We start from the raw sequence: 27,270 nt of genomic DNA, 5'->3' as shown, positions 1-27,270 counted from the left end.
ACTTATAGCGAGCTGGAGACATCGTTTGAACTACCACCAGCAACAAGATACGCAACGTGTCGAGTAGCTACCGTTACAAAGGGAAACAGACGGAAGAGAGGACACACAAGGCATTATGGAGCAGTATAATAATTACAGTACAATGTAATGCATTAACCTTTACTGTCAATAACATTTAATAATAATGACTAATAATGAAAGGTAGTGATGCTTAATGTGCGAATCACGTGCATCACATTTATAAAATTAAGAATCTACAAGTGCATTGATCATCAATGTACATGCATTTGAGCCTTAAAATTACAAATATAGCACATACTATTCATTTAATTATTACCTCGCCTTTTTCAAGCATCTCTTTTAAAAAGTAAGAGAATGGGACCGATGGAACTGGGCTAGAGGTGTCTCGGAATAAAAAATACGCAATAGCCAATAAAATTGGCATGAGCTGTGGCCACGACCAACCACTAGGAGGACCATCAGAATTGTGGTCATCATTTTGATTTGGATTCGCTATAGAGAAAGTGGAAAACCCTGTCACAATGCTTATAGCATTAATCGTGTACTTTGTCTGAATTTTTCATCATCAGAGGTAGAGTAATATCTATAACGAGCCAATCCTATTATAATAAAATGAAATTATACAAAAAGAAATCTGTGAAATTACCATTATTATTTCTGATAAGCCATACCCCTCCAACTCCACCCACACCCAAAGGCAATAATACCCTGTAGCATACTCTTCTGGCTCCTTGTCTCCTCAGAGAGAAAGTGAGAGAGTTCAGGCAAGCCCTGAGACCTAATAACAATGACATTATTAGCTAAAAGAACAACAGACTCACTTGTTTCCCAAAGTTTGGTAGGCATTTGTATTTTGTAATAATTTGCAATCAATGAATAGTGTTAAGTTAATGTTTATGGGCGTGTTCTGTTTTTTAATAATTGATTTGACCGAGCTTGAATTCATCATAGCACTTGGCATCTGCTGTGTCACTTCCTATCAGAGAGAAGAGACAACTGAGACACATTAGCAATCATGTCTTATGCTGGCTACGGACAACAGCCTCCACCGGATCAGCAGTTCTTATGGAGTGTATTTCAAAAGTAAGACATGAGAACATTTAGTGACCACTCCCTCTTTCTCTTGTCCATAGGGTTGATAAAGATAAAAGTGGTAGCATTTCATCTGATGAGTTACAGCAAGCATTGAGCAATGGTACATGGACACCATTCAATCCAGAAACTGTTAGACTGATGATCGGTAAACTACAAACTATTATTAGTTTACATGTACCAAAAATGTTTGTGACATAATAACCGTCAAACATAACAGCGTAATGCTTCACGCTTTTACCCTCCCCCCAGGGATGTTTGACAGAGATCATAATGGGACCATTAACTTCCAAGAGTTTGGTGCACTGTGGAAATACATCCAAGACTGGCAAACAACTTTCAGAAGTTACGACAAAGACAATTCCGGTTCCATCGATCAAACTGAATTAAAGACTGCTCTCACCAGTTTCGGTAAGAACAGGTTGTGGGTGTGTCCGTTGTTATAGCTACTGTTGCCTAGGTTACCGATTGTCTGACCGGTTTTATGGCTTGCTGGTGAGGAAGTTTGATAGGACTGGGACAAACACTGTGGCCTTTGATGACTTTATTCAATGCTGTGTGGTAATACAAGTAAGTCACTCTCCCTCTCTCATTTCTCTTCAATCTCAATGATGCTTCTTTTCTTCTATTAGACATTGACTAACTCCTTCCAAGCATATGACCACAACAGGAACGGTTGGATAAGAATATCATACGAAGAGTTTTTGCGTCTTGTATTCAGTTTGAAGGCTTAGATTATGACACAAAAAATAACTTGGATTTTTTTTCTTTCCCACTCTTGCGTGTCTCCTTAGTTATTATTGTACTAGTCAATAAAATTGTTTTAAATGCTTTTTGTTATCTTTTGCCTTTCCTCACTAAAAAGTAAAGAAATTGATCCTTACAGTTGAACGTTATGCTACTACTAACCTCTACTCTTAAATTTCTTGACGGCCTTTTTGCCAATCTTTGATGCCTGAAACAATTAACGATAATGTTCATTCTTCTCATTACTCTTACTCTTCCTTTTCTCTTCTTGTCTTTTATTGTTCGTCCGCTTCCAAAGTCGAGAAGGTCATCAATAGTCTCGGTCATTCCTTCAGTTCTCTGTCTCTTCTTTCCTTGCATTCGAACGAAATAATCCTCTTCATACTTACTCTTTTCCATTTCATCAGCTCTCTCCCTCTTTCGTTGGTAACTGACTCTAGTCACCTCCTAAGGAATACTGGAGTTTACTGAGTTTGCTGCTTAGTATACTGACTTTGATCTCCCGTGGTGCTTCGGAGAGTTCATCGGCTAAGTCTTCAACTAGTGAGCTCTGTAGTGCCTTCCTTCTCTTCTTTTCACGTTTCTTCTCCTCCTTCTGTGTATCATCCTCTAGAAAAGCAGCAAAAAACAATAATTACGATGAATAGACTATAATGGTTACTTACCAAAAGGCATGGCCCTCACTTTTGGAGGCACATACTTGCCAGGATTGCTCCCTATAGACCTTCCATCACTTTCCTTGATCTGAAATCATAAAAAAAATATATATATCTCATATCTTTCTTGACTTACTTTTGGTACAAGGTTATTGGGATTAGGTTTATAATTCAAAGGATCATTGACAGATACTAAAAGTTGAATAGAAGTGGTAACCATGTCACATTTAAAAAGATTTTACATCAAAAAACAGAGATTAATCAATGTCAAAGATTGTGTGTATAATCAAACCTGCTAAACCAGTTGAAGAGGCGGCCTTGACCAGTTTGTCGATCTGGTATTTGAGTTTCATTTCCAATGGCCTCATCTTTTCTAACACTACCCTCAACTCAATGAGCCTGTCAACTGCTAGACTCCCTCCTTCTCCTTCTTGTTGAGGCAATATTGATTCACCTTTAGCTTTCAATAGCATTATTTGTACTAGGTTTATCAAGTAACTGTAAACAAGAGATATGAGGGATGGCAAAACAATCATATTCAATACATACTTTAACATTAAGTGAAACTTTAGCTCCAGTAAACTAATACCCTATTGTTGCATTAAATTTACATTTAAAATTGGACGTGTATACCTTCTCCGTAGAAAATTCTTGTCTCTTGATATACTGATGTAAAGTAGTCACGTGATTATTAACATCATTAGCCTGAAGGTAAATTTTGTAGAGACATTTAAATGACGTGACCACACACTCTTACCTTATTTGCTATGTCATTAAGAAGGGCACAGTATTCGGGCAACTGTCCAGCTATTTCTTCCTAAAAGAAACTAAACTCATTACAAATAACACGAACTAACAGCTTCTTCCTCATTAACAGTCTCCATTGCCACAGCACGTGGTAATTAATAACTACTGGTTAATTATTTGTTAATAGTTAATAACGTGGATTGGATGAAAAAATCATAAAATTTGTACACATGTATATAACATCTATTATTAGTTACATTGTATATAAATAACATTTATTATTAGTTACATTGCATTGAAGTAAAACTTCTGCTTTGATTGCTTTCTCTCTTTTGAATCCTGATACTAATAAATAAATAAATGAAATTAATATCCAAATCACATTGATTACCTTCTCCCTAGTGTGTAGTAGCAATATAATGATTAAGAGTCCAACGCATATACTTAGGAGGACCCCACTAACACTATACACTAATCCACTTGGAGTCAAATACAGCTGCAATGTCCATCTATAAAAATAACAAGATATCATTAGTCATGATGATTTAATAGAAAGTCCTGCAATATTCTTAAAACTTTCATGCTTCTACTAACTTTGATGGTTTATAGGTTGGACTGGGTATGAGGATAAGCTGAGAGTTTGGTACCAGGAGCGGCCAGTTCATGTACCAAGATGAGCTTGTGACATTGTTGGCCAAACCAATAGAGAGTGTTTCGATAAAGTTTGGAGTAGTACCAAGTCCTAGGAGAACATAGGGCAATGTAGGGCAATTGAGGTAAGAGGAAGATTGAGATACTGAGCCTGCAAAGTAAAACAAATTATATATAAATAATTTTTAAAGACTGCATGTACTACATGTAGATGTACCTGTAGCTTTAATTTTATGTCCATTTCTATCCAGAGTCTCGTAGCTGACTACAGCTCCAGGCAAAAGTGAACCAAGAGGCTAGTAATACAAGAGAAATGACGGACAAACTCAAGTGGGCTTACTTCACGACCACTTGAGCAATGAGAAAAGCAATACCCAGACAACACTGATGAAAAAAAGATACAAATTGTATGCAGACAGCAATTGACATACCTAATGTCTTTAGAAACATATGATCAGAGCTTAAAACCTGTCTCATGGCTACAATCTCATCTCCTCCACTCTCTTTCTCTCTGATAATCAATACATCAGGAATACCCTAAAATGTAAAAGAAATAAGTAAATCACAGCTAGGAGACAGCTTCCATAGCCTCTCACATCTTCAAAGAGATCAATTAGGATAGCAGCGTTGACTCCATAAACATTTGAGAATAACTGGAGAGCAGGGAAAGAAGCGATGGACAGTATAAAAGGACTGGGGATTGATAACTCACAGAGCTGTCATGCTCAAGTCTTCTGATTGCTGTTGCACCATCTCCACAGTTTATTTCACAAGGTTTGTTAGTGAAAACACGAGCAATTTGACTAACAGAACTATTCAATGCTGTAGTGTTAAAAGTAGGGATTATAATGTCAGGGAAGCGATCAAGATCAATATCACCTAGAAGAAAATAACTACTTATATACATGTACATACAATAAAAGACATTTTATAGCCTTACCAACAGTTAGCAAATAATATTTTATAAAATTAGGATCAAGGGGCCACGAGATATTGAAGTGGGTAACCTAAAAAATAACCATAAAATTTACAGTAGCAGCTGCTGGTTTACTTACTGATTGCGCCCATTTCAATTTCCAGCCATTCCATGTGTAAGGACGACACTGAACAACATCAGTTTTCTCATTAAACTCTTGATACATGATATGAAGGAGAGGGTGAGAGCAGGAGACTGATGAACAGGAGAGAATAATCATATCAACTTGTCCATCACCATCTTATGAAGACAACAAGGATTTGATAGTTATAATGAGCACCTCACTTACTCATATCAGCAAAAGCAGGTTTGCCATAAAGGGATTGAGAAGGAGGCAAAGGTAAAGATACTGACTGACTCCATGTTAGGTTCATGTACTGGAGAGAAAAGGAGGGGGGGGAAAGGAAGAATAGAAGACCTATACTTACCACTGGGTCTCTTAACCAGATGTCAATGGAAGGTGGTTCCCCTTCATCACGGCGCACAATAAGAATGTCTGAAAGAACACTGGACATAAGGATTCATAATTGATGACATGTACATGTTCATATGCTCATTAATGTTCCATATAAAAAAGTTTGAGCTGTCTCTAGTTAAAATTTATGAGTTATGTTCATTGCTAAAAATTTTTGTAGTGCAGGGTCTGAACCCTTCCAAAAATTATGTGCATCTCATCAGGAAAGAGATCACAACTATTATGAGCATATGGACAAGAGACTGTTGCTTTTATAGTCAACTAATTGTAAAAGGCTCTCATGGGTTGCACAAAATGTGGTTAACATTCCTGTACTTGTATAAACTGTGAACAATACAGCTGCTTGAGCAACTTGACCATTTTCTTTAAAATACCCTTTTTCCAAAAAAATGGCTCCAAAATCACTCTAAATTTTTATTACATTTTCTTGTACATATTGATGCCCTTATGCTGTGTAGAAAGTTTGAGCTGATTCCGACTTCAATTTTTCAAGTTACAGCCATTTTAAGAAAATGCCTCAATTCTGAAAAATACCCAAGGCTATAGCCTTGGGATTTTTCCAAAAAATGGCTCCAAAATCACCCCAAATTTTTATTACATTTTCCAATACATATTGATGTCCTTATGCTGTGTAGCAAGTTTGAGCTGATTCCGACTTCAATTTTTCAAGTTACGGCCATTTTAAGAAAATGCTAAATTCCTGAAAAATACCCAAGGCTATAGCCTTGGGTATTTTCCAAAAAATGGCTCCAAAATCACCCCAAATTTTTATTACATTTTTTGATACATATTGATGTCCTTATGCAGTATAGAAAGTTTGAGGCGATTCAGACTAATATTTTTTGAGTTATGAGCATTTTACTAATGAGCACTGTACCCATAATACATACATAATAGTTACAATTATGTACCAGCTAAACAATCTGAATTAATGTCAACATAATAGCTACCAATAACATTAACTAAAGGACCCTTTAGTACTTGAGAGATATTAAAAGAACGACTAAAAGGAAAGAGAGAATAAAATAATATTCAACTTTCTTTATTTCACCTCTTTCCTTGACTTGACCAAAGTTGAAGATCTTGATCCAAAAGCACAAGTACATCAGGCAAATGATCACCATTACCACTATCAAATAAATCACATGTGTCTATTATTATATATACCGGTAATGCTCACTCAATAACAAGTGTTTCTGCTTTATAATCTGATGGTACAGGAATAGTAACATTATTAGGACCTATAATAATGACATCATCATTATTGTTACTAAAAATAGATCTCTCTTACCACTAGGCCCGTGTGCATTACCCCAATAAACAACTGGAGGGTAATCAGCTGAACGCACAAGGGAATCTAACAATCCATCACCATCAAAATCAAAAACAGATACAGATATAATTCCGGTCAATTTTGTCCTAATGATAATAATAAATACACAGATTTGTTAGACACCCAAATCTTAAGAATAGTTGCTCGTAATTTGCATTATGTCTTACATTAGTGTGTGAAATGTCTTGAAAGCTTTCTCTTTATTATCCCAAGTCATTACTACCAAGTTACCTGCCAGAAAATAAAACAAATCACCACTAACTTGATGTGGATACCTTGAGAGCCTTTAACCAAAAATAGATCATTTCTTTTGTCACCATTTTGATCGGCGACAGCGACCACTGAAAAGTTACCAGACACCGATCTAAGGTTTAGATTATCCGAGACATCCACAAACTGAAGTGATACAGTCAATTTAATGGAGATTAAGAAAGTTAAGAGGAACAAAAGTGACTGGAGGCTGAGAAAGCTCCGCCATTCTAATCTCATATTTTGGTCTAAAGGGTTAATAATTTCACTTCAGAGGGTGTGGCTGTCTTGCTTGCAAATGTTATCAAGGATCTCTCCTTTTTTTCTTCTCAGCTGTAGGACAATGAGCACTGTAGGGACTAGGAAACTTGAAGGGAAAGTTGCTGTCATAACTGCATCGACTGATGGGTAATACAGCTTGAGATACTTTGAAATAATAGCCTAGGCTTTAAAAATATCAATTTGAGTAGTTTTAAATTTAATTTTGTTAATGTTTCTCTCAGTATTGGTTATGCAATTGCTGATCGATTAGCTAAAGATGGTGCTAAGATAATGATCAGCAGTCGTAAACAGGTCAACGTTGATAGAGCAGTTGACACACTCCGTACTGAGCATGGGAATGAGGCTGTGGCTGGGATCGTGTGTCACGTGGGAAAAGATGAAGACAGAAAGAACTTAATAAGTGAAGTAATGAAGGAGAAGAGAGAGTAGCAGTAGATATTAAAAGATAATAGTTAATGCTAATATTTCTGGTAATAGGCAATATCAAGGTTTGGTCAGCTTCACATTTTAGTATCAAATGCTGCAGTCAATCCAACATTTGGACCTACACTAGAGGTACAAAGATGTTCTTATTATTCTATCTCTTATCATTATGTTACTTATAGACACCAGAAGCTGCATGGGATAAAGTAGGTTTGCTTGTCACGTAATATTTTAATGAATTTTGTGAAGATTTTTGAAGTGAATGTTAAATCTGCAGCAATGATTGCTAAAGAGGCTTATCCACACTTGAAAAAAACAAGGTTTTAATATTATTATAATTGTCACTGTTTTACTATTAGGCTTTTTAGTGGAAATATTGTATTTGTCTCTTCTATTGGTGGATATGAACCATTTAATGTTAGTTACTTCCATTTTATGATAGTCCCTTGGAATATTTTCCCCTTTTAGTTTCTAGGTCCCTATTCTGTGAGCAAGACTGCTCTTTTTGGTCTTACAAAGGTTTTAGCTGATGAACTAGCACCTGACAATATTCGTGTTAACTGTTTGGCTCCTGGTGTCATAAAAACAAGATTTAGTGAAACTGTGAGTATAAGGCATAAAACTCTCCAAAGTCCCTTTCTTCTATCTATAGCTTTGGAAAAACGACATGATTGCAAATGAGGCTTTGAAGAAAATTTCTCTAAACAGGTATTTTCCTATAATGCATACAGCGCATGGTGCTAGGCCTTAAGTTACATTCTTTTAGTATTTATATAATTACAATGTAGATTTGGTGAGCCAGCAGATTGTGCTGGTGCTGTCTCATTCATGGTCTCTGATGATGCATGTTACATGACTGGAGAGACAGTGGTGATTGGAGGAGGAATGAAAAGCAGGTTATAAATTAATAAACTAGACTAGACAAAAATTTTTTTTTCAAATCATTTGTGTCACATATTGTTTCACCAAAGATTGGCACTATTTGTTTGTTTTACTTAAAGTGTGCTTGCTAGTTTTCCTACAATTGTTTTAACAAGGAGCTGAAGGTCTTTTGCTCGTGCATTTGCAGTATCCATCACTTCCTGATGTGTTGGTGGGATTGCATCTGAATCTAGTTCAAGAATAACCACATTAGTAACCATTGAAAACCCTACAAAAGAGGAAGAGAGAGAGTACATAATGGTAACAAGTAATAACATCATTAGACTTACCTAGTACTCTCATCCCAGCATGTCTTGCTACCACAACTTCAGGTGCAGTGCTCATTCCTACTGTATCAGCTCCAATACTACGCATAAATATTGACTCAGATGGGGTCTCATAGCTTGGACCACTTAGACTGAGATAGACTCCTTCTCTAATGAAAGATGAGAAGCCCAGCTCCTCTGCAGTTTGAAGAGCCAGGTGTCTTAGTTCCCGGTCATAAGGGACTGTCATAGCAGGGAACCGTGGACCAAACCTTTTGAAATGTAAAATTTGACATTAAAAGAAATAACTAACTTATCATCGTTTGGCCCCACCAGAGGATGATGGCCGGTCATTCCTACCATGTTAATGTGATCCTTTATTACCATTACATCGCCACTTTTATAATCTTGATTAAGACCACCTGCTGCATTCGTTACAATGAGAGTCTCAACGCCAATTAGCTTCATCATTCTAATTGGCATTGTAACCTATGGGGAATGAGTAAATAATGAGCCAGAGCCAAATAAAGATTGTAAATTGTAAGAGTATGCATTTACCAGCCATGCTGGGTGTCCCTCGTAGAAATGCAATCTTCCCTGCATGCATACAGTAGGAACACCAGATAAATAACCAAGGACAAGATTACCAGCATGACCCTGAACTGTACGAGGAGAATTGGAGAAATAAGGAATTATAAAGGTTAAGAAAAACAAATCCAATTCTCACCTGTGCATTTAGGAAATCCCTCGATCTCAGCGTAAGGTATTACCTGAGGATCCTTAATCTCATTAGCTAAACCACCAAGACCTGATCCACATATGATACCCAGCTTAGGGCAGAGATTTGTTTTCTCAAGTACAGAACTGGTGACCTTTTGTATCTCATCATGCTCGATCTGGCTGACCCTGTCGTTCATTTTTTTAAATCAAAATATCAATGCACATTGCACAAAAAAGATCTCCCAGCCAAGTCTTAATTGGCTAGACCAACTATTCATTTCAATTATGCAGGAATGCAGATAATCAATAATCTATTACAGTACATACTTTCTATGCATCTCAGCCAAGTTTACACTAGACCTTCTTCTTTCCGGGGTCTCGAAACTCAACAGAGACATTGCAGCCATTGTAATTTGATCTCTGAAATAGGTGGAGTCAGCATAAGTATTTTTGTGAAATTAAATAAAAGTCATACATGTGTAATAAAAACTAATATCTCTCCATTGTACAAGTAACAAATAGTGATATAAAAATTAGCACTCTGTATTAAAATAGTCCTTTCTCTTTTTTTATGCAGCATAGCAGCAGCAGCAGTAGCAGCAGTTTCTGTAGCTTAAAGTGTGCTTGCTAGTTTTCCTACAATTGTTTTAACCAAAAGTTGAAGGTCTTTTGCACGTGCATTTGCAGTATCCATCACTTCCTGATGTGTTGGTGGTGTTTTGTCTGAATCTTGTTCAAGAATAACCACATTAGTAACCATTGAAAACCCTACAAAAGAGAGAGAGAGAGTAGATAATGGTAATAATAATCACTTCATCATTACTTACCTAGTACTTTCATCCCAGCATGTCTTGCTACCACAACTTCAGGTGCAGTGCTCATTCCTACTGTATCAGCTCCAATACTACGCAGAAGTCTTGACTCAGATGGGGTCTCATAGCTTGGACCACTCACTTTGACATAAACCCCTTCTCTCATGAAACCAGAGAAACCCAATTCCTTGGCTGTCTCTTGAGCCAATTGTCTTAATTCAGGATCATAAGGCGTGGTCATGGCTGGGAAACGTGGACCAAACCTAAAATAATAAGAGTTGTGAGTTAATATTCATAGTATTTTGTGCATAGTATACACATATAAAACTATTTTTGTTATTTGTTAAGTGAAAGATGATTCCACTTCATTATGCTGTTAATGGAAAAATGCAATGAATGAACCATCTTTATTCATGACACATTGATAATACATGTTCCTTTGTTTCTTAAACAATTGGGACTAGAAATCACTCCACTTCTTTATAGTGGTCTTATCTGCTTATTGAGCTATTATAACTTATAAGGCTGTTTATTTAAAAGTTACTAGGATTATGTCAGGTGTCCAGCATTAAAGATTAAATCATTTTCACAAAAATCACTCATGTGGTATGATTAACATGATTGCCAGATGTTTTAGGCTAACTTTTCATCGTTTGGCCCCACCAGAGGATGCTGACCAGTCAACCCTGTTAAGTTAATGTGATCCTTTATTACCATTATGTCACCACTGTTGTAATCTTGATTGAGACCTCCAGAGGCATTCGTTACAATGAGAGTCTCAACGCCAATTAGCTTCATCATTCTAATTGGCATTGTAACCTATGGGGAATGAGTAAATAATGAGCCAGAGCCAAATAAAGATTGTAAACTGTAAGAGCATGCACTTACCAGCCATGCTGGGTGTCCCTCATAGAAATGCAATCTTCCCTGCATGCATACAGTAGGAACACCAGATAAATAACCAAGGACAAGATTACCAGCATGACCCGGAACTGTATGAGGAGGAAAAGTAAGAAGAATGAATATTTTCAGGAATGGCCTGTATGCAATTATAATATTTGCTATATTTTAGCTATTAAAACTTTTTAAATTGATTTAGAATTTTAAAATCCATGAAACTTGTTATATTGTATTTGTTTTGTTTTCTCACAGCTATTGATCAATTGTTAAGTGATAAATGGTAACATCACAGGCACATTGTAATCAGCTAACAGTAAGGAACAGAATGATAACAAGGTCATGGATTTTACAAGAGTACTCTTGATGCCAAGACTACTTTTGATTATAAAACATAACAATGAAACAGAAACCAACAGACACTTCATTGAATCTTTTACCTGTGCATTTAGGAAAGCCATCAATCTCAGCGTAAGGTATTACCTGAGAGTCCTTAACCTCATTAGCTAAACCACCAAGACCTGATCCGCATATGATACCCAGCTTAGGACGAAGCTCTGTTTTCCCAAGTACAGAACTGGTGACCTTTTGTATCTCATCATATTGAATCTGACTGTTCCTATTGTATTAAATAATAATAATAATAATTGTATATAAAATCAATGGTCGGTTTGGTCAGGAGTATCAATAGAGAAGGTCAAGTTACACAAAGGAATGTTATCTGCACATTATTACAACAATCATATCTACGGTACACATACTTTCTTTGTAACTCAGCTAAATCAACAGAGCTTTTGGCAGAGCCACCTAAAAGGCCCAGGAAAGACATGGTGAACTGAGAAAAACCACTAATCAAATTTGTGTTTATCTTCAAAATCTTTCACACTTTAAAAGTGATAATTAACTAGTGGGAGTGGCTAAGGCGTCAACTCCCATTTCTGTCTTAAAATGGCGTCCATTGTAAGACCCTGCTTGAACACTCTTTTGTATTCCTCTCCTTTTCTGAAAGCCGCTCTCTTTTCTCTCATAGTCTTTGCCTTCTCTTTTTATTCCGAGCTATATGAACTAGGCGAAGCTGATGGTCCCAGTAAAGACTTCCCTCTCAACAGATACTATGTAAAATACAACTGGGCCTGGACTCTCCTCTTCCTCCTCCCAACAGTATCTTTGACGGCTATCCTTTACACTGGAATGGAACTAAAAGACGCCATCCGTCACCTGTTCAGATTACTCATAAACCATCTCATATGGTATTCAGTGACGCAGTTATTCCTATCCTATCAAAGATCAGTGGGTGCTTGCTCTAATAAAAGCATTTCAAATCGTTCCGATTGTCTGTCTGGTGGCGGCACATGGAGCGACATTGACATATCGGGTCACGTGTTCCTCCTCTCATTCTCTACAATGATAATAAGTGAAGAAGTGATGGCCATCAGTCCTTGGGCTTGCAGTAACTATCGTATCTTACCACCACAGCCTAAATGGAAGGCTACAATATTGCCAGTAATTTATAGTCACACCCTTTCTAGTTTTACTGTAGTTCTGTTTGAAATCATTGCAGCCATCGAGATTATACTGAACGTACTAATGATACTCATCACTTGCTTGTATTTCCACACGTTCTATGAGAAGATACTAGCATTAATAATATCACTGACACTGTGGTATGTTAGTTATCATGTGCTATATGGCTCAAGGAAATGGCTACCATGTACCGTGTGTGAAGGGAAACTGAACCCACTTAGGAGTGCATCCAGTAAATAAACAAAATACTTTAAAGATCTAACTAATACCGAGAGTACATAATATCATGTACTCTTGCCAACACTCTAGTTACTTAAATAGTTGTATTATAATTTTCTCGCAAAATAAAATTATTATTATTATTATTATTATTCAGAGTGACAATTTATTTAGTACATTTTCTGTTTGTGAGGTCAAACCTGATGATTATGATGATCCAATACAAGAAAAATAATTTATGCAAAAATAATAATAATTGAGGTTACGATGAGGCGGAGCCCGATTCTAACTTGAGGTCAGGATGCTGTGGACATTCTTCCTTGACTCTGAACCATTCGCCAATACACCTATCAATGATGAGAAACAATTCAACGCATGACAAGAGCTTTTTTGAAATTTGAATAACTACAACAATACACATGTATACCATTTAGTGACAAAAATTTGTACAAATATTGGCACCAATAAAAATATGCGTATCCACACACACAGCGATCGCAATGAATGTGTCATTACTTACTTGACGTGATAAATGCAGAGGCAAGGCAATCTTGCGATTTCGTCACCTTTATGACAAGAGAAAGGAGGCCATGAGAGAGTAATGAGGCATTGTAAACTTACCAGCCATCATGTCATCGAGACAGATGCTACACTCTCCTGCATCAGACAATAGAGTATCCTCTGTGTGTGTGGGGGGAGAGGAAGGGAGGGGAGACAGAGAGATGAAATCACTTGAGGACACAATGATTAATAACAAGAGGTATCCAGTAATTATTTCTTAGAATTGTTAATGAAAAATAACATTGCAATCAACGGATCTGCTACTGCTCATCAGATTAAGCAGTAACATAAACAAAGTACATTTAAGAGGAAGCAATAATTTGAAGTTAAATAAATTAGACAAACAAACAGATCAAGAGGCATAGAAAAAATTGGAGAGACGATATAGAAATGGGAATTACCATTAAACTGTATGGTCTGTTTATTGGAGCAGCTGGAGAAATGCCTGTCGTACTCAAGAGAAGGTATAAGCTGTGAACAAGCTGGACACTTTCTCACTACAAAAATGAACAGAATTTGGATACAAGAGAGATAGAAAGGAGCCATTATGACGAGTAAAGAAAATGACACAAGTAAAAATGAATACACACACAAACATTATGATATAGCTACATTCAATAGTTAACATAATACAGTTATTATGTACAAACAATAATCTATCAAGACAGGTTGGCACATTCCACCTACTAGGTGTATATGATAGCACACAACAGACATCAGGCCAGACACTGAGTCGATCTAACGTCATAGTCAATAGACAGAAGTAACACACACGCCCATATCCACTCATACTGCTAATTAACACAATGTATGGTCAATGCTTACATTAAACATTATAACGTATAACATTATTAGTTCAAAAACCCCCTCATGAAGAAGGGATTACCAATAATAAGTAGTAAATGTAATATGGTATGTCATGCAAAAATAACAGAAGGTTTAAATTTATACAGGTATGACGATCAAAACAAATCCCAAAATACAAACAATACGGCCATTATAGTGCATTAATAGTATTACAATGTCAATATAACAAGGGAGCAACTTTATTGACATGTTAGTGTAAAAGCGATAATGTAAAAGCATTAGGTATCAATCACGCCATATATGAGCTATAATTAGGGCCACACGTGCAAGGGCTTTAATTAGAACAACACGTACTTGTGAAACTCTCTCTGAGGATGAGGAAAGGATTATCATGAAGTGATCCGATTGGCCGATCAGTAAACCCGAGGATAGCTCTACCTCGTAGTTCGTCCTCGCTGTGCCGACGTCTCCGCCTATGCCCGTGATTTGAGGAGGGAGGGGACTGGAACTGAAGAGAGGGAGCCTGCTGTGGTGGAGGAGGGAGACCAAGCTCTGCCAGGAACGAGTCCCATTCTAATATCTCTCTCCTCCTCTCTCTGGGCCTCTCTCTAGGGAGAGGAGGGAGAGGGCGAGTGCTGGTAGGCACAGGAGGGAGTGAACGGTCCTGGTGGTGGTGGGCTCTGCTCGAGGTTCTGCTCAAAGATGAGGCAGAGGTAGAAGAGAGGTCCCTCTGTGATAGGAGATGGCGAGAGAAGTCGTCCCTTGATAGTGTCTCGGGGTGCCTCTCCCGTGGAGAATGGCGAGGAGGGATATCACTGTTGTGTCTGGTGAGTACAACCTCAGAAGAAGAGGACGTGCTTTGCTTCGTTCCCATAATAATGGAGAAAAGTGGGGAGAAGATGAGAGAAGGAAGAAGGGTGTTACTCTCGGTGTTACTTCATTTACAATAATTAATACCGGTCACACCCACTTATTAATCAATATTAATTTTAACAATAAATTATTTTAATATAAAATTAATGTATTACTGTACAGGCAGTTTTAAAAAATTATCAATGGTACAAATATTAAAATACACCAGCTTCTTCCATTATATTATATATAAGATCATCGGCAAAAATGAATACACCAAATGAGATGATGGACAAAGAGAATATCATCCCTATAACATTTTTAATCTTTCCGTTAAAATGAAACTGCAAGGACAATTTAAGGAGACACAGCCCTAAAAGAAAAGAAATCTAATTACAAAGCATTTGTACAAACACAATGATTGTATAATTAAAATAAGAGTATTTATATACACACACACACACATTGTAACTGATAAGCTAGTAACTCACCAGGTAATACGAATATGAAAACAGCTGCAAGTGATCCAAGGGGACTCACAACCTCCTTAATCTCTTTGACAAACACAGCCAGAACAAGCGAACCAAACATCCACACTTGAATGTTAGCAAATGTTACTATGGATTGGGCGGTAAGCCATGAAGGAGCCCAGCTGTAGTGATCTCTTTTACAACAGCACGACGCTAGTCTGTAGACAAACCCATCCAGCGACACTCTGTAAATAAAAAAATAATTATAATAAAAAGCAATGAATTCAAAAAATACAAATTTTATGAGAATAAAATTTTCAAAATAGCATAACATGTATATGCATCAGAAAAAAATACGTGACAAGCAAAAAACCCAATAGTTCCATTGTCACAAAATCCATGACAAGCAAAAACCCATTAGTTCCATTGTCACAAAATCCGTGACAAGCAAAAACCCATTAGTTCCATTGTCACGAAATCCGTGACAAGCAAAAACCCATTTGTTCCATTGTCACGAAATCTGTGACAAGCAAAACCCATTTGTTCCATTGTCACATAATCCAGGACTTTGGCCCAATTTTTGAGCAATTTTAAAAATTCGTAAAAAATCTAAATTTGATTGGAACTGGTTCAAACTTTCTACACAGTATAAGTACATGTATATGCGTCAAAAAAATTATAAAAATGAAAAATTCTCTACTTTTAATTTTTGGAGAAATTTGGTCAAAATCCCTGTACTATAGTACAGGGACTTTGGCCCAATTTTTGAGCAATTAAAAAAATTCGTAAAAAATCTAAATTTGATCGGAACTCTTTCAAACTTTCTACACAGCATAAGTACATGTATATGCGCCAGAAAAAATTATAAAAATGAAAAATTCTCTACTTTTAATTTTTGGAGAAATTTGGCCAAAATCCCTGTGGCCCAATTTTTGAGCAATTTTAAAAATTCATAAAAAATCTAAATTTGATCGGAACTGGTTTAAACTTTCTACACAGCATAAGTACATGTATATGCATCAGAAAAAAATTATGAAAACAGACAATTGTCTCCTTTTCAATTTTGGCAAAATTTGGCTACTATAGTACAGGGTCTTTGGCCTGACCTTTAAGCAACTTTAAAATTTGTAAAAAATCCAATTAACATATTTATATGACTGTACCTGCCACAGAAAGCTAGTATAGGGTAGGAGGTAATCAAGCAGAGAAAGAGCATCCCTCTAGCAACACTGACTGGTATATCAGTTGGACAATAATTCCTCATGATGTCAGAATTAATACACAATCCTTTTTTGGAGAAAGTGATCAGACCAAATGAGCCAGTAAGAGAGTATAGCAGAGTGCATAAGAAAACAGCTGCTACTATGACAAGGAAGAAACGGCCCACACTCCTTTTCTTAAGGCCAGAATAAACTGGTATAGAGGAGACGTGGCACTGGAAAGCAAAGCATACAAAAGGAATGGAGTTAAAGAACGAGGTCCAGGATCTTGAACAATCTCTAAAAAAATGAAAAAGAGAGAGGATGAGTGATAAGATTATTGGTTGTCTTACGTCGAGTGATAATATTTGGGTGCATTACATTTGATATTCCCTTCGGTTACAAAATAATTGACAACAATTACGAGACAAATATAAACACAAGATAAGATACCTAGAAAACTGAAATAACAAAAAAATAATTAGTATAACACTCAGTATATTATGCACTACTATTCAGTATACTATTTGCCATTCAGTATATTACCTAGTATAACTTAGTATACCTATCTTTCTCAGGTACAGCCAGGGGTATATTAACAATATAGCAACAATAGGGACTAGAAACTTTCTGTTGGCCCACCATTGCTCCGAAACACTTTCGTTGTGATACTTGAAAGCAAATGTCACTAACAAAAGAAAAAAACTTGAATAAACAAGCACGATTTAAAATTGTGTACGCAAAAGTACATAGAATAGAATGCAATGAGACAAGGAACAAAGGGGAAATGCTGATAATTGGTGCAACTGTGTGAGATGCATATATTAGTAACGTGGTAGCGTTACTAAGTAGGATTCACCCCCAAACAAAATGGCTGCCACGACTTTTGCAGCCTTGCTATATTATTATTGCATTGTTATTGTCTCACAGAAAATTCTGTGGAAATATATCACTTTATAAAAACTAGCCAAGAAGTAAAGGCAAGTAGGAAACCAAGACAGACAGACAGAATGACTAAGTTTTAGGGAAGATTGTGGAAGTCGAGGGAGGTAAGTAAAGGTTGTGTATACAATTCTATTATTACTCAAGTAATAATAACTGTTAAATAACTGGCTCCCAAAGAACTGTGTAAATCCCTTTCCTTATGTAAGACACAAAGGGACAATAACACTCCCACAGCCCAATACAATTGACGTAAAAACAGTACAAAATAAATTATGACATAATCAAAAACTCATTATATGTCCAATTAAATTAATCCATAAACATTTGGTGTTTCTAATTTCCCTATCATGACTGATAGCCTATCATGAATGAAAGGGAAAGAATAGCTGATAATCTCTCCCTTTCTTAATCAACAAACAAACCCCCTTTCATCCTCTTGTCCTTACCATCCTCTATCTGATCACCCATTATAGTAAGAAATGCAACGCAAGTCCCGAAGCAATAAAGGAGGACGAGTATCTCGGTAATTATTTTGGCAGCTGGTCCGAGCATAAGACCGAGAGTTTCCTCACACGTGACGGCTTGCTTAAGTTCGGAGCAGTAGGCCAGTATCAATAAGCTAATGATAATAATTGGAATCATACCCTGGGGAGAAGAAAAGAAACTAATAAAATCTGGATATTGTGGATACACAACATTATAGAGTGTCTTCCAAAAAATACAATTGACAATAATAATAATAATTAGACTAACTAGTCATTATTTTAACCCACAACTACAGTATGCCTTGCCCATACTCTACTATTCATATCCATGCTCATGTAAAGCCCTTACCACTTCCACACTGATCCCCCAGTACCAGCTTCCAGCTAAATAGAAGGCGTAGGGGAAAGAGAGCATACCAGCTCCCATTGCTGCGTTGGTCACCACAAAGATGGCGCCGAGGAGAGAGGTCTTCCCTGTCGGTATTTCTCTTTCACTGGCTGATCCTAGGAAGAATCTTTTGGCATTTATCTCGTCCTCATAGTTGTTGGTGGTGTTTGAGCTGTAGGAAGAAGTACGAGAATAAGAGGTCGAGTCTGTTAGAAGAGAAACAGCACTCATGCCGCGAGATGCAGAGGTCATCGCGCAGTGCAGTCTGAGCCACTCCCACGTCATAGCCACGCCCTGGATGCGTGGGTGTACATGGGGATACAGTTTTGTGAGTGCATCTTGCAGCACCAGTGGAGTATAAAAGAAAAGGAACAGAGAGGAGTTTCTCCATACAATCTCTAACTACATTAGTATCTATTTTTTCTGCTAGAAAAAGTTTGTAAAGGTCTCTTTCTCATAAATCATTCCCGGCTATCAACACTGAGCCTCCCAATATAAACATAGCAACCAAGCATTCTCACTACATACTATATCTACTCTGAATTAACTTCAACGGCTTCTGTCAGCATTCGGTGAGTGTTTTGTCCTCTCTCTTGCCATACTTAAATTGATACTGTATTAGTCACAGCATATTTGGAGACTGCCATAGTAATAGCTTTTGTGTTTTGGAGCCAAGAGAACCAGGCTGCTCATTCTCCCAGTCAGCCAATGCTTCCTTTGATATTGTAGACACTATAATAATACTGAGAGGCTGTCTTGGGTCAAGAAATATACAAAACTCGCCTTACAAAACTCGCCTTAAAAGACTTCTCTTTCTTCTTCCCCTCTCTGTTCTCTTTCTCTCCAGTCTAGTGCTAGTTACTACCTCCTGTGTCCTGTATATGACTGACCATACAGTATCTTCAACCTGCTACACCAATGGCTACTTTTGACTGTTCCACAATCATAAAGAGAGGCTACCTAATTGACAAGAAAGCAAGTATATTGGTAAGAATCATGCATAAAAGTGCAATGATCATTGTGATGAGTATTGGTTATGTAAGATGAAGCAAAATATTGTTTATCAGTTTTATCCCTGAGCATATTTCTGTGCTGTTTTGTTACAATCTAATGTTCTGTGTGCATAACTTGTGGTTGCTCTAGCATGCAATTTACCAAAGGCACATGCAAACAACCACACCCGAGTGACTTGTAAAGTTGTACATTATTCCCCAAATCATTGTACAATCCTCAATTCCTAGTATTCAATTAGCAGGATGCATGCTTTTCACATTACCTCATTGATTGTTATTATTCAGTTTTATAATATTCAAATTGGGACTCATGTACTCTGCCGTTTGTTATCTGGCATCTAAGAGTGTTGTTCAATAATCATCCTAGTCTTTATGCTTTCACTTTCCTTAAAAGGAGATATTTGTGTGAGGGCAGCAAGGCTGAAAGCTAATTATCCTTATCATAATGTGTGTATGTTTAGTAATTTCCCTTTGGAAGTATCCGTGTACTTTTATAATAAGTAATCTGTCCTTTAGCAAATAGTACTCACTAAAGGAAATGAACTATTACAATGTAACTTGTGAGGCCTTTTTCAAAGAAATCTGTGTGTTGATATTTGAGATTTGTATTGCACTTTACATGAATTCTATGTTCAACATTATGACTTGTAGTTGATATATTTGTACACAGAATACACAGAAATGGATCATGTGATTCATCCTGAGCTTGAGATGACATATGGTCACTTTGATTTACATTGTTTACTACTAGCTATGATAAGGACACTCTCATTCCTGTCTCATGCTCTCATTTCTCATTCTGTATAACTTATAAATAATGTTCTCTTTTTCTCAGGAGCGTAAGAGGTGGTTTGTACTTAGACACGACTATGGCCAAGGCTACTGCTTTTTAGAGCATTACAAGGACGAGAAGACTGCATTGAAAGGAGACCCTCCTAAAGGATTCATCAATGTCCTTCAGGTCGTTGACATACGCAAAGCTCAAGACAAGAGGCAATGCTTTGAGCTCCTTTGCCCGGGGATTGCTCATCGCCTGATGGCAAATTCTCAATCGGAAGCTGATGAGTGGGTCGACTCAATACGGAAAATGTGCATTTATCAAGGAGAAGATAGCAATGGTAAAGCCTTATCATTACAAAGACTCATGCACCAACCATTATCTGGTACGAATACTCCTCTTTCAGGTAGCCCACCAAAACTTCACTCCCAATCTCCAGCTGCCTCTCGATCTCTTTCAGTACCGCCCCAGCCTATTCTTGTCTCTCAGGCTTTGACAGGCAACCCAGTCGCACTCTATGGGACTGATATCCCTCCCGCTCTACCACCTCCCCTCAGCCAATCTCCCCAGAACACGCAAGGCATGCTAGGACATTTGCAGCGTTTGTATCCGACGCCTCCAGAGAGTGTTGTGACGGTTCCATATCCTACGCATGCTCCTTACCTTCAGAAACAAAACTCACTGGAGAGCAACCACCCGTACCCTTCTCCCCCATCTAGCGACAGCTCCAGCATGTACAGTGGATCCAATGCAAGCTTTGACAATGGAAACAATCTTGATGATGAAGATGGTAACTCAAGTAAGTCATATACGCATATTTAGAGATACAACTAGAGATTTCTATTATTCTCCTATGTACTTATGATAGATTGTATTGCATGGGATGAGTATTTTGTACTGCTTTACTATTATTGCATTAATCAATGGAGCTGTTTTGTGCTTGCGAATTATCGGCTTATCTCTTGCTCTCCCTCTCAGTAAACATGTCTCTATGCCTTATAGACTGTCTGTTAATGGAATTTTAACTCATGTCAGTCAAAGTGTTAAGTGTACTAATATGGTCTCTATACATTGTATATTTAGCTGGGCTCAGTGCCCGTAATGTATTGACAGCTTTAAATTTGCATAATAGTTTTGATACATTTTGATATGCTTTGATGTGAGTTTGATTTTAAAAATTGATTTCCTTAATTATCTAAATTTTTACTTCTAGCTTCATGTGGGTGTGAAACTCATTTAGTATTGCATTTCTTTTACTTACGACATCAAAGGAGAGTATGTGTTTAGTGAAGTTTAAAGGTTATATTACTCCTTAGTTGTCTGTTGTGTCTGAGTCTGTATACAAAAGGTTGCATGTTCTTAAAGTAGAGGTGTTACAGTGACAGGTGTGTGTGTGTGTGTATGACAAGTCATTGTAAGGTTCGTACGTTTGGAGGGTGCTTCCTGATATTACAGTGAAGCTCCCTTTACTCTCTGTTACCACACACATTACCCTATTAAGCAAGAGAGGAATTACATTTAATCACACAAAGCTACAAATGGTCCTCTCCCTCTTAATTCCTTCTCTTATTAAAATATTCCATTTATACCAGACAGGGAGTGAGGCTAGAATCCAAACTGTCAGACAGAGCACCACATGCAAACTTGTGGAGGTGTGTATAGCCACATATAAACTAATGGGGTCAAAAGTATAAACACTAAGACAAAGAATTGCTATGTCATTTACCACCTGCCAAAAAAAGCTTAGCAGATATAATACAAGCATTATTATTACTGGTATTGTGATAGGCTATACTCTGAATGTAGTACAACAATGAGAGACACTTCACATGACATAACAGGCAGTTTTGATACGTTTGTTGGCAATAGAGAGAGTCGATGCCTCCCTTTTGCCTCTCCTCCGGTCATGCATGACCTTGTTCCCTTGTATTCCGCTTGCATTGATTGAGTTTGTTAGTCACAGACTAGCCTTAACGCAATTAGTGTAATCAAATTAACATTATACTGCATAGCTATATCAACATTACGAACATACATAATGTTATACATAGTATAGATCAGTGCTCTATTTTATAGTGCAGGTGTGCTTTGTGTGTATATGTGTTAATACAGTTTGTATTGACTATTGATTAAGACATAAAGAGAATAAGCTAAGTATGACGCATGATGTGCATATATATCACTACTACACATACAGTGATTATGAGGGAGTTATGGTATTGCCTGCATAGTCTATGATGTAGAGTGTTTACTACAGACTTTGTTATGAGAATACTGCAAGGATTTATTCAGTCTCCTATTGAACGTGTTGTCTGATAAAGAGAGAGAATATGGCACGCATTCCCAGTGTAACGTGATATCATCAATTCTCATAGACACACCAATATTGTGTAGTACCATTATACGGCTCATAATATAAACTATTTCCATTCATTTTATTGCTTCTTTGCTGATAATTGCTTGCGTGATATGATGTGAAATGCATAAAGTGAAATCATGGCTAAAATGAGAATTGATTAGTAATAATATTATATTCTATTATTGCATAGTCCTGCAGTATATAAAATTGCTAATGAATAGTTGACACTGTAACTTATTCAAACTTCCTCTACCCTCCTCCTTCTTATCCTTTTGAAATTGCATTATCATAATTACGATTATTTCTTAGGATCGAAATTCCGAGTTCACGTTAAAGAGAATGACAAGCTGAAGGTGTCTGGAGCCTGTGATGTCATTGTTAGTGATGATGGGATCACACTTCACTCCATACAAACAGGTAAGAGAGAGAGAGAGAGAGAGAGAGAAAGAGAGGGACGAGTAATATAATTGCTAGAGGGCATCAAATGTCATGATCGTCCAGGAAATATCATTATCTCCTTAAATAAATCAATTATTAACGATTCTTAGATCATTTGCCACAATTGTTTAACAGCTTTACTTTCCTCTTCCTTTCTACTATTATATACTACCTGCACAAAATGGATATTTTAATCTTAAAAGGACCTCAATACACTCCACTACATACTATGCCTTGCCTTGGGAAGATTATCATAAGAAAATTCAATTAAAATAATATAAGGCATGTGTGTGGCATACTGCCTTGACTCTGTTACTAGATTATTATCTTATCAACAGTTTTGAGTTAACTGTCTAGCTAAATTGCATGTGCTTCACTCATGCAATGGTCTATCACTCCACAGCACAACTCCCCACTCACCTCCGAAGCCAACATATGTAAATGTGCTGTATATACGCGTCCAATTAGCACTCCGTCTCAATGTGTATGATAATCTATAGTACAAAGAGTATATGGTAGAATAGAGTTACATATATGCTGTACATGTACACTTGAACGATGTAGACATCGAAACATAACCATTTTTGTACCATCAAAGGATGTTTCAAGTCCTGTTTACCCTAAAATATCTCACAATGATCATAAATATACACACACACACACACACACGCACACATGCACCTGGTCCTCTGTACTCTAACATCATACTAACTGTAAACGAGAAAATGATTTGATTTTTAACTGTTAGTAATTGCATGCTTGAGTGTTCTCTTTTGCTCTTTCTATCGAGAGAGGAATTCCTTTGAAGATCTAGGCACATCCTGAGCAGGTATAGTAATTGTGATAGTTGTGTCACATCAATAGCTCCAAAATAAGGAAGTACATCTATCGCAGCCTCTTTAGTCTGGTAAAATGATCTCAACATGACAAGAAATATATACCAACCCTTTAGTCTGTACTCATGATTGGTGCATACTAGCAGTGATAAGAATCAAGTTACATCAATTCCTTAAGCATAAATTTGCATTGATACCCACAAGTATAACAACCTCTTATCATAAACCTCATCTTGAGAATCAGACCCACTCTACCAGTTACTATCAATGGAGCCATATCCTGATTGGCCCTGCGTGTCTAACCACTGATTATAACCAATAGTCCAACTCTTTATGTTTGTCTGTGGTGAGATGGATTAAGACCATGACAGCTCAAGTGTGTGTGTCATGAGTATAGACATAACCACTAGCTAATACAAGTACACGTACATACATGTACATACAGAGAGGGGAGAATCACAGGCCATCTGCTAATGGTGTGATCGTTGCTATGGAGTTTGTGTATGTATGTCTCATGACAGATGGTTGTGTGTAGAAGATAAGAGACAATTAAATAATGGAATGCTGCAAGAGAGTATGTGTGTGTGTGAGAGAGGATGTGGGCCTCACCATTCATAATACTCAAAGGCTTTTCAAAGCAATTATAAGTGTAGAGCACACCCAAGTCAGCTCATAGCATATGCTATTGATATATACCCAATGGGAAATAGAAGCCATGATACAAGATGATTGTTTACTCCCACCCAGTATTCATTGCCAAATTGTAATGAACAAGTCTTTCAGATGATTGCTATTAGTGCTAAGTGTTTATGATAAACCTTAATTTACAGTTCCAAGCTATCAAATATTGTTATACAGGATGCGTTGCATCGTACACCTGTGCTTCATTGTAATACCTCTCCCCCGTTACTCCTCCATATTACCCTCCCTGGCTTTCTAAGAAAATAAAATTCAATTGCCTTTTGTGTTTTTGATCATTTTGGAGTGTTGTCCTAGGCCTGTGTACATTGTCAGTTGTTAGAAAAGCTGTCAGAGTACATTCAGGTGTCATCACTAAAGTGGAGAGAGAGAGTAGAAGCGCTTTAACTTAAACTAACATTGCTCACTGAACAGTTGATAAAAGATGAAGACAGTTATTATATAATAGTACCCACAATTGATGGACTGATAATTTGTATTTTGTATGTTTGGAAAATTGTAATAAATTATAGTATATCAACTATAATATTTATTATTATTATGATCCTCTTTGTCTCTTTCTCAGGTCAACCATTGATGTCCTGGTCAATCTCATCAATAAGAAGATACGGAGTCAATAATGTTTGCTTTACATTTGAAACTGGAAGGTACAAAGAGCAAAATTGCAAACATTTAGTACTTTATAATGCATGATTTAGTGATTTTAATTTTAACTTTTTGATTTCATTCATAGGAACTGCATAACTGGTGAAGGAAAGTTCTTTTTCTATTGTCCTCATAGCAGACACATGCATGCTCGTGTTCATCAAATTGCTCAGAAGAAGGACATTCGTCGAAGAGCATCAGCAGTAAGTGTATGCATCGAATAATTACCTATCATATCTCATATAATTATATTCATTAAGATATCAGAAAATAGACAATTCTCTCCTAGTCATTTTTGGCAAAATTTTGCCAAAAGCTCTGTACTATAGTACAGGGACTTTGGCCCGATTTTTGAGCAACTTTAAAAATTCGTAAAAAATCCAAACTTGATCAGAATGAGTTCAAACTTTCTACACAACATAAAAACATGTACATGTATCAGAAAAAATTATAAAAATGGAAAATTCTCTCCTTGTCATTTTTGGCGAAATTTGGTCAAAATCCCTGTACTATAGTACAGGGACTTTGGCCCGATTTTTGAGCAACTTTAAAAATTCGTAAAAAATCCAAACTTGACCGGAATGAGCTCAAACTTTCTACACAACATAAAAACATGTACATGTATCAGAAAAAATTATAAAAATGAAAAATTCTTTCCTTGTCATTTTTGGTGAAATTTTGGCCAAGTTTCTGTATAGTATATTTATATTTTCTCTTTTTATTATATAGCCAACTGAGACTCTATCATACATACAAAGACCTCAACAACAAGTCAATGTCAATCAGACTCTACCCCCCGGCTTCATGTATCGCCCTACAAGCAGCCAGCAAACGAGCAGTGCTGACAACACTCACCCTCAATACAGCCACATTGAGCATACGCTGAGACCCAATCTATCTTTGGAACCATACGGGACGCTAAGCTCAAAAAACATGGGACTAAGCACTCACCACGTCCAAACCACACAATCTCACAACCTTCCACTTTCATCCATTCACCCGGTCTCTTCGGCTTCGTCTCTAGCGACAGAAAGAGGAGGGGACTATGAGAAACTTCACCATGGAGGATCAAGCACCACTACTTTTGTTCGTTCAAACACTGAGCCACTTTTCATACAACAACCGCACCCAAACGAGGCACACATAGAGACACTGGAACCACAGACACCTTGCAAATACACCACTATACAACACGTCCAGGAAGAGGGACAGGAAGAGGATGAAGACGATTCCCCATTCTCACCTATTTACTCCAACATCACTCATATGAGGCTTGGAGGTGAGAAACAGGAAGTGGGTGGAGATTCGACAGAGCCACGCCCTCCCCCAGTTCCACCTAGACTTAAGAAAACAAATTCGTCTTGAATAATAATGTAAGAATGAACTCCATGCATTGCATAATATTGTGTTTTTAATTATTATTAACATTCATATTGTATTTGTATACATGTAATATATTATTTATATAATGCAGACTTTACGATTAACATTAAAAACCTATTATTATTATTGTTATTATTATTATTATTATTTTTTTTTTTAAATTATTATTATTATCATTATTATTATTATTAATTTATTTTAACGCTGCTACACCATATATACTTAAATAATTTATTGTGATTTTACATGTCCACATTCCAGCTCCAACATTAACTATTTATAAATATTAATATTTACACTGGCACTTATTATAACTAATCATAATTTATATCAACACTTGCTGTCCGAAACCAATGTATTTTATAATACAGTAATTATTTTGTCCTTTAATTTTTTTTGTA

General features: G+C 36.8%; 11 protein-coding genes across 12 annotated transcripts in view; 4 read left to right on the top strand and 7 right to left on the bottom strand.

Moving 5' to 3' along the window:
* The window catches only part of LOC100637902 (paraplegin-like), a 6,540-nt gene extending 5,614 nt beyond the window's left edge, over positions 1-926 (bottom strand). Inside the window, exons 1-4 of the mRNA XM_019994330.1 lie at positions 843-926; positions 668-799; positions 567-620; positions 338-513 (exon numbers count right to left, since the gene is read on the bottom strand). Of these exons, the coding sequence (XP_019849889.1) occupies positions 338-513; positions 567-620; positions 668-799; positions 843-867 (387 nt within the window). The 5' untranslated portion in view covers positions 868-926. The remainder of the gene's footprint in view (positions 1-337; positions 514-566; positions 621-667; positions 800-842) is intronic.
* Positions 927-944: 18 nt separating this feature from the next.
* On the top strand, positions 945-1,977 carry LOC100636056 (programmed cell death protein 6-like). Its single transcript, XM_003382487.2, has 5 exons — positions 945-1,104; positions 1,155-1,261; positions 1,366-1,524; positions 1,574-1,683; positions 1,746-1,977. Exons 1-5 carry the CDS (start codon positions 1,037-1,039, stop codon positions 1,845-1,847), a joined length of 546 nt encoding a protein of 181 aa, XP_003382535.1. The 5' UTR covers positions 945-1,036; the 3' UTR covers positions 1,848-1,977.
* LOC100637778 (neuroguidin-like) lies at positions 1,864-3,422 on the bottom strand. Its single transcript, XM_003382416.3, has 11 exons — positions 3,374-3,422; positions 3,274-3,333; positions 3,150-3,221; positions 3,066-3,106; positions 2,809-3,014; positions 2,653-2,708; positions 2,526-2,604; positions 2,354-2,469; positions 2,113-2,307; positions 2,023-2,068; positions 1,864-1,970 (listed from the first exon to the last, which is right to left on the bottom strand). The coding sequence occupies exons 1-11, from the start codon at positions 3,398-3,400 to the stop codon at positions 1,951-1,953; spliced, it is 918 nt and encodes a 305-aa protein (XP_003382464.1). The 5' UTR covers positions 3,401-3,422; the 3' UTR covers positions 1,864-1,950.
* Positions 3,423-3,498: 76 nt separating this feature from the next.
* Positions 3,499-7,192, bottom strand: LOC105311955 (T-cell immunomodulatory protein-like). Its single transcript, XM_011404209.2, has 18 exons — positions 6,974-7,192; positions 6,866-6,929; positions 6,657-6,784; positions 6,546-6,606; positions 6,417-6,494; positions 6,277-6,368; positions 5,319-5,386; positions 5,180-5,267; positions 4,970-5,130; positions 4,855-4,921; positions 4,627-4,793; positions 4,511-4,567; positions 4,346-4,451; positions 4,255-4,298; positions 4,132-4,210; positions 3,858-4,065; positions 3,655-3,772; positions 3,499-3,608 (listed from the first exon to the last, which is right to left on the bottom strand). Exons 1-18 carry the CDS (start codon positions 7,185-7,187, stop codon positions 3,549-3,551), a joined length of 1,860 nt encoding a protein of 619 aa, XP_011402511.2. The 5' UTR covers positions 7,188-7,192; the 3' UTR covers positions 3,499-3,548.
* Positions 7,193-7,219: 27 nt separating this feature from the next.
* On the top strand, positions 7,220-8,652 carry LOC100637653 (dehydrogenase/reductase SDR family member 4-like). Its single transcript, XM_003382415.3, has 9 exons — positions 7,220-7,355; positions 7,451-7,634; positions 7,707-7,784; positions 7,835-7,858; positions 7,902-7,972; positions 8,021-8,069; positions 8,121-8,255; positions 8,305-8,360; positions 8,441-8,652. Exons 1-9 carry the CDS (start codon positions 7,246-7,248, stop codon positions 8,553-8,555), a joined length of 822 nt encoding a protein of 273 aa, XP_003382463.2. The 5' UTR covers positions 7,220-7,245; the 3' UTR covers positions 8,556-8,652.
* On the bottom strand, positions 8,566-9,990 carry LOC100635928 (purine nucleoside phosphorylase 1-like). The gene is made up of 6 exons (XM_003382486.3): positions 9,887-9,990; positions 9,567-9,745; positions 9,398-9,501; positions 9,153-9,328; positions 8,864-9,111; positions 8,566-8,802 (listed from the first exon to the last, which is right to left on the bottom strand). The coding sequence occupies exons 1-6, from the start codon at positions 9,964-9,966 to the stop codon at positions 8,648-8,650; spliced, it is 942 nt and encodes a 313-aa protein (XP_003382534.1). The 5' UTR covers positions 9,967-9,990; the 3' UTR covers positions 8,566-8,647.
* LOC109580769 (purine nucleoside phosphorylase-like) lies at positions 9,988-12,153 on the bottom strand. Its single transcript, XM_019994300.1, has 6 exons — positions 12,030-12,153; positions 11,709-11,887; positions 11,260-11,363; positions 11,015-11,190; positions 10,387-10,634; positions 9,988-10,327 (listed from the first exon to the last, which is right to left on the bottom strand). Exons 1-6 carry the CDS (start codon positions 12,095-12,097, stop codon positions 10,173-10,175), a joined length of 930 nt encoding a protein of 309 aa, XP_019849859.1. The 5' UTR covers positions 12,098-12,153; the 3' UTR covers positions 9,988-10,172.
* Positions 12,154-12,171: 18 nt separating this feature from the next.
* Positions 12,172-13,205, top strand: LOC105311950 (FIT family protein CG10671-like). The gene has a single exon (XM_011404201.2). The coding sequence runs from the start codon at positions 12,217-12,219 to the stop codon at positions 13,030-13,032; it is 816 nt and encodes a 271-aa protein (XP_011402503.1). The 5' UTR covers positions 12,172-12,216; the 3' UTR covers positions 13,033-13,205.
* Positions 13,190-15,329, bottom strand: LOC105311946 (E3 ubiquitin-protein ligase znrf1-like). Its single transcript, XM_011404196.2, has 5 exons — positions 14,734-15,329; positions 13,974-14,069; positions 13,633-13,692; positions 13,532-13,577; positions 13,190-13,358 (listed from the first exon to the last, which is right to left on the bottom strand). The coding sequence occupies exons 1-5, from the start codon at positions 15,251-15,253 to the stop codon at positions 13,274-13,276; spliced, it is 807 nt and encodes a 268-aa protein (XP_011402498.2). The 5' UTR covers positions 15,254-15,329; the 3' UTR covers positions 13,190-13,273.
* A 109-nt stretch (positions 15,330-15,438) lies between these two features.
* LOC100635801 (putative sodium-coupled neutral amino acid transporter 7) lies at positions 15,439-19,006 on the bottom strand. The gene is made up of 7 exons (XM_019994271.1): positions 18,680-19,006; positions 18,292-18,490; positions 17,447-17,588; positions 17,254-17,361; positions 16,865-17,200; positions 15,723-15,946; positions 15,439-15,604 (listed from the first exon to the last, which is right to left on the bottom strand). Exons 1-7 carry the CDS (start codon positions 19,001-19,003, stop codon positions 15,447-15,449), a joined length of 1,491 nt encoding a protein of 496 aa, XP_019849830.1. The 5' UTR covers positions 19,004-19,006; the 3' UTR covers positions 15,439-15,446.
* Positions 19,007-19,108: 102 nt separating this feature from the next.
* LOC109580748 (uncharacterized) lies at positions 19,109-27,203 on the top strand. Of its 2 annotated transcripts, XM_019994246.1 has the most exons (8): positions 19,109-19,290; positions 19,566-19,705; positions 20,567-20,849; positions 20,916-21,308; positions 23,178-23,285; positions 25,407-25,488; positions 25,575-25,689; positions 26,216-27,203. In XM_019994246.1, exons 2-8 carry the CDS (start codon positions 19,637-19,639, stop codon positions 26,849-26,851), a joined length of 1,686 nt encoding a protein of 561 aa, XP_019849805.1. In that variant the 5' UTR covers positions 19,109-19,290; positions 19,566-19,636; the 3' UTR covers positions 26,852-27,203. The 2 variants fall into 2 exon arrangements, with proteins under 2 accessions (XP_019849805.1, XP_019849803.1); XM_019994244.1 differs by having other exon boundaries at positions 20,567-21,308.
* The last annotated feature ends 67 nt before the right edge of the window (positions 27,204-27,270 follow it).

The sequence above is a fragment of the Amphimedon queenslandica genome, unplaced genomic scaffold (assembly GCF_000090795.2).
Source record: "Amphimedon queenslandica unplaced genomic scaffold, v1.1 AMPQUscaffold_13521, whole genome shotgun sequence".
Lineage (NCBI taxonomy): Eukaryota > Metazoa > Porifera > Demospongiae > Haplosclerida > Niphatidae > Amphimedon > Amphimedon queenslandica.
The sequence above is the reverse complement of the archived record's forward strand: the minus strand, read 5'-3'. Positions and strand labels throughout refer to the sequence as shown.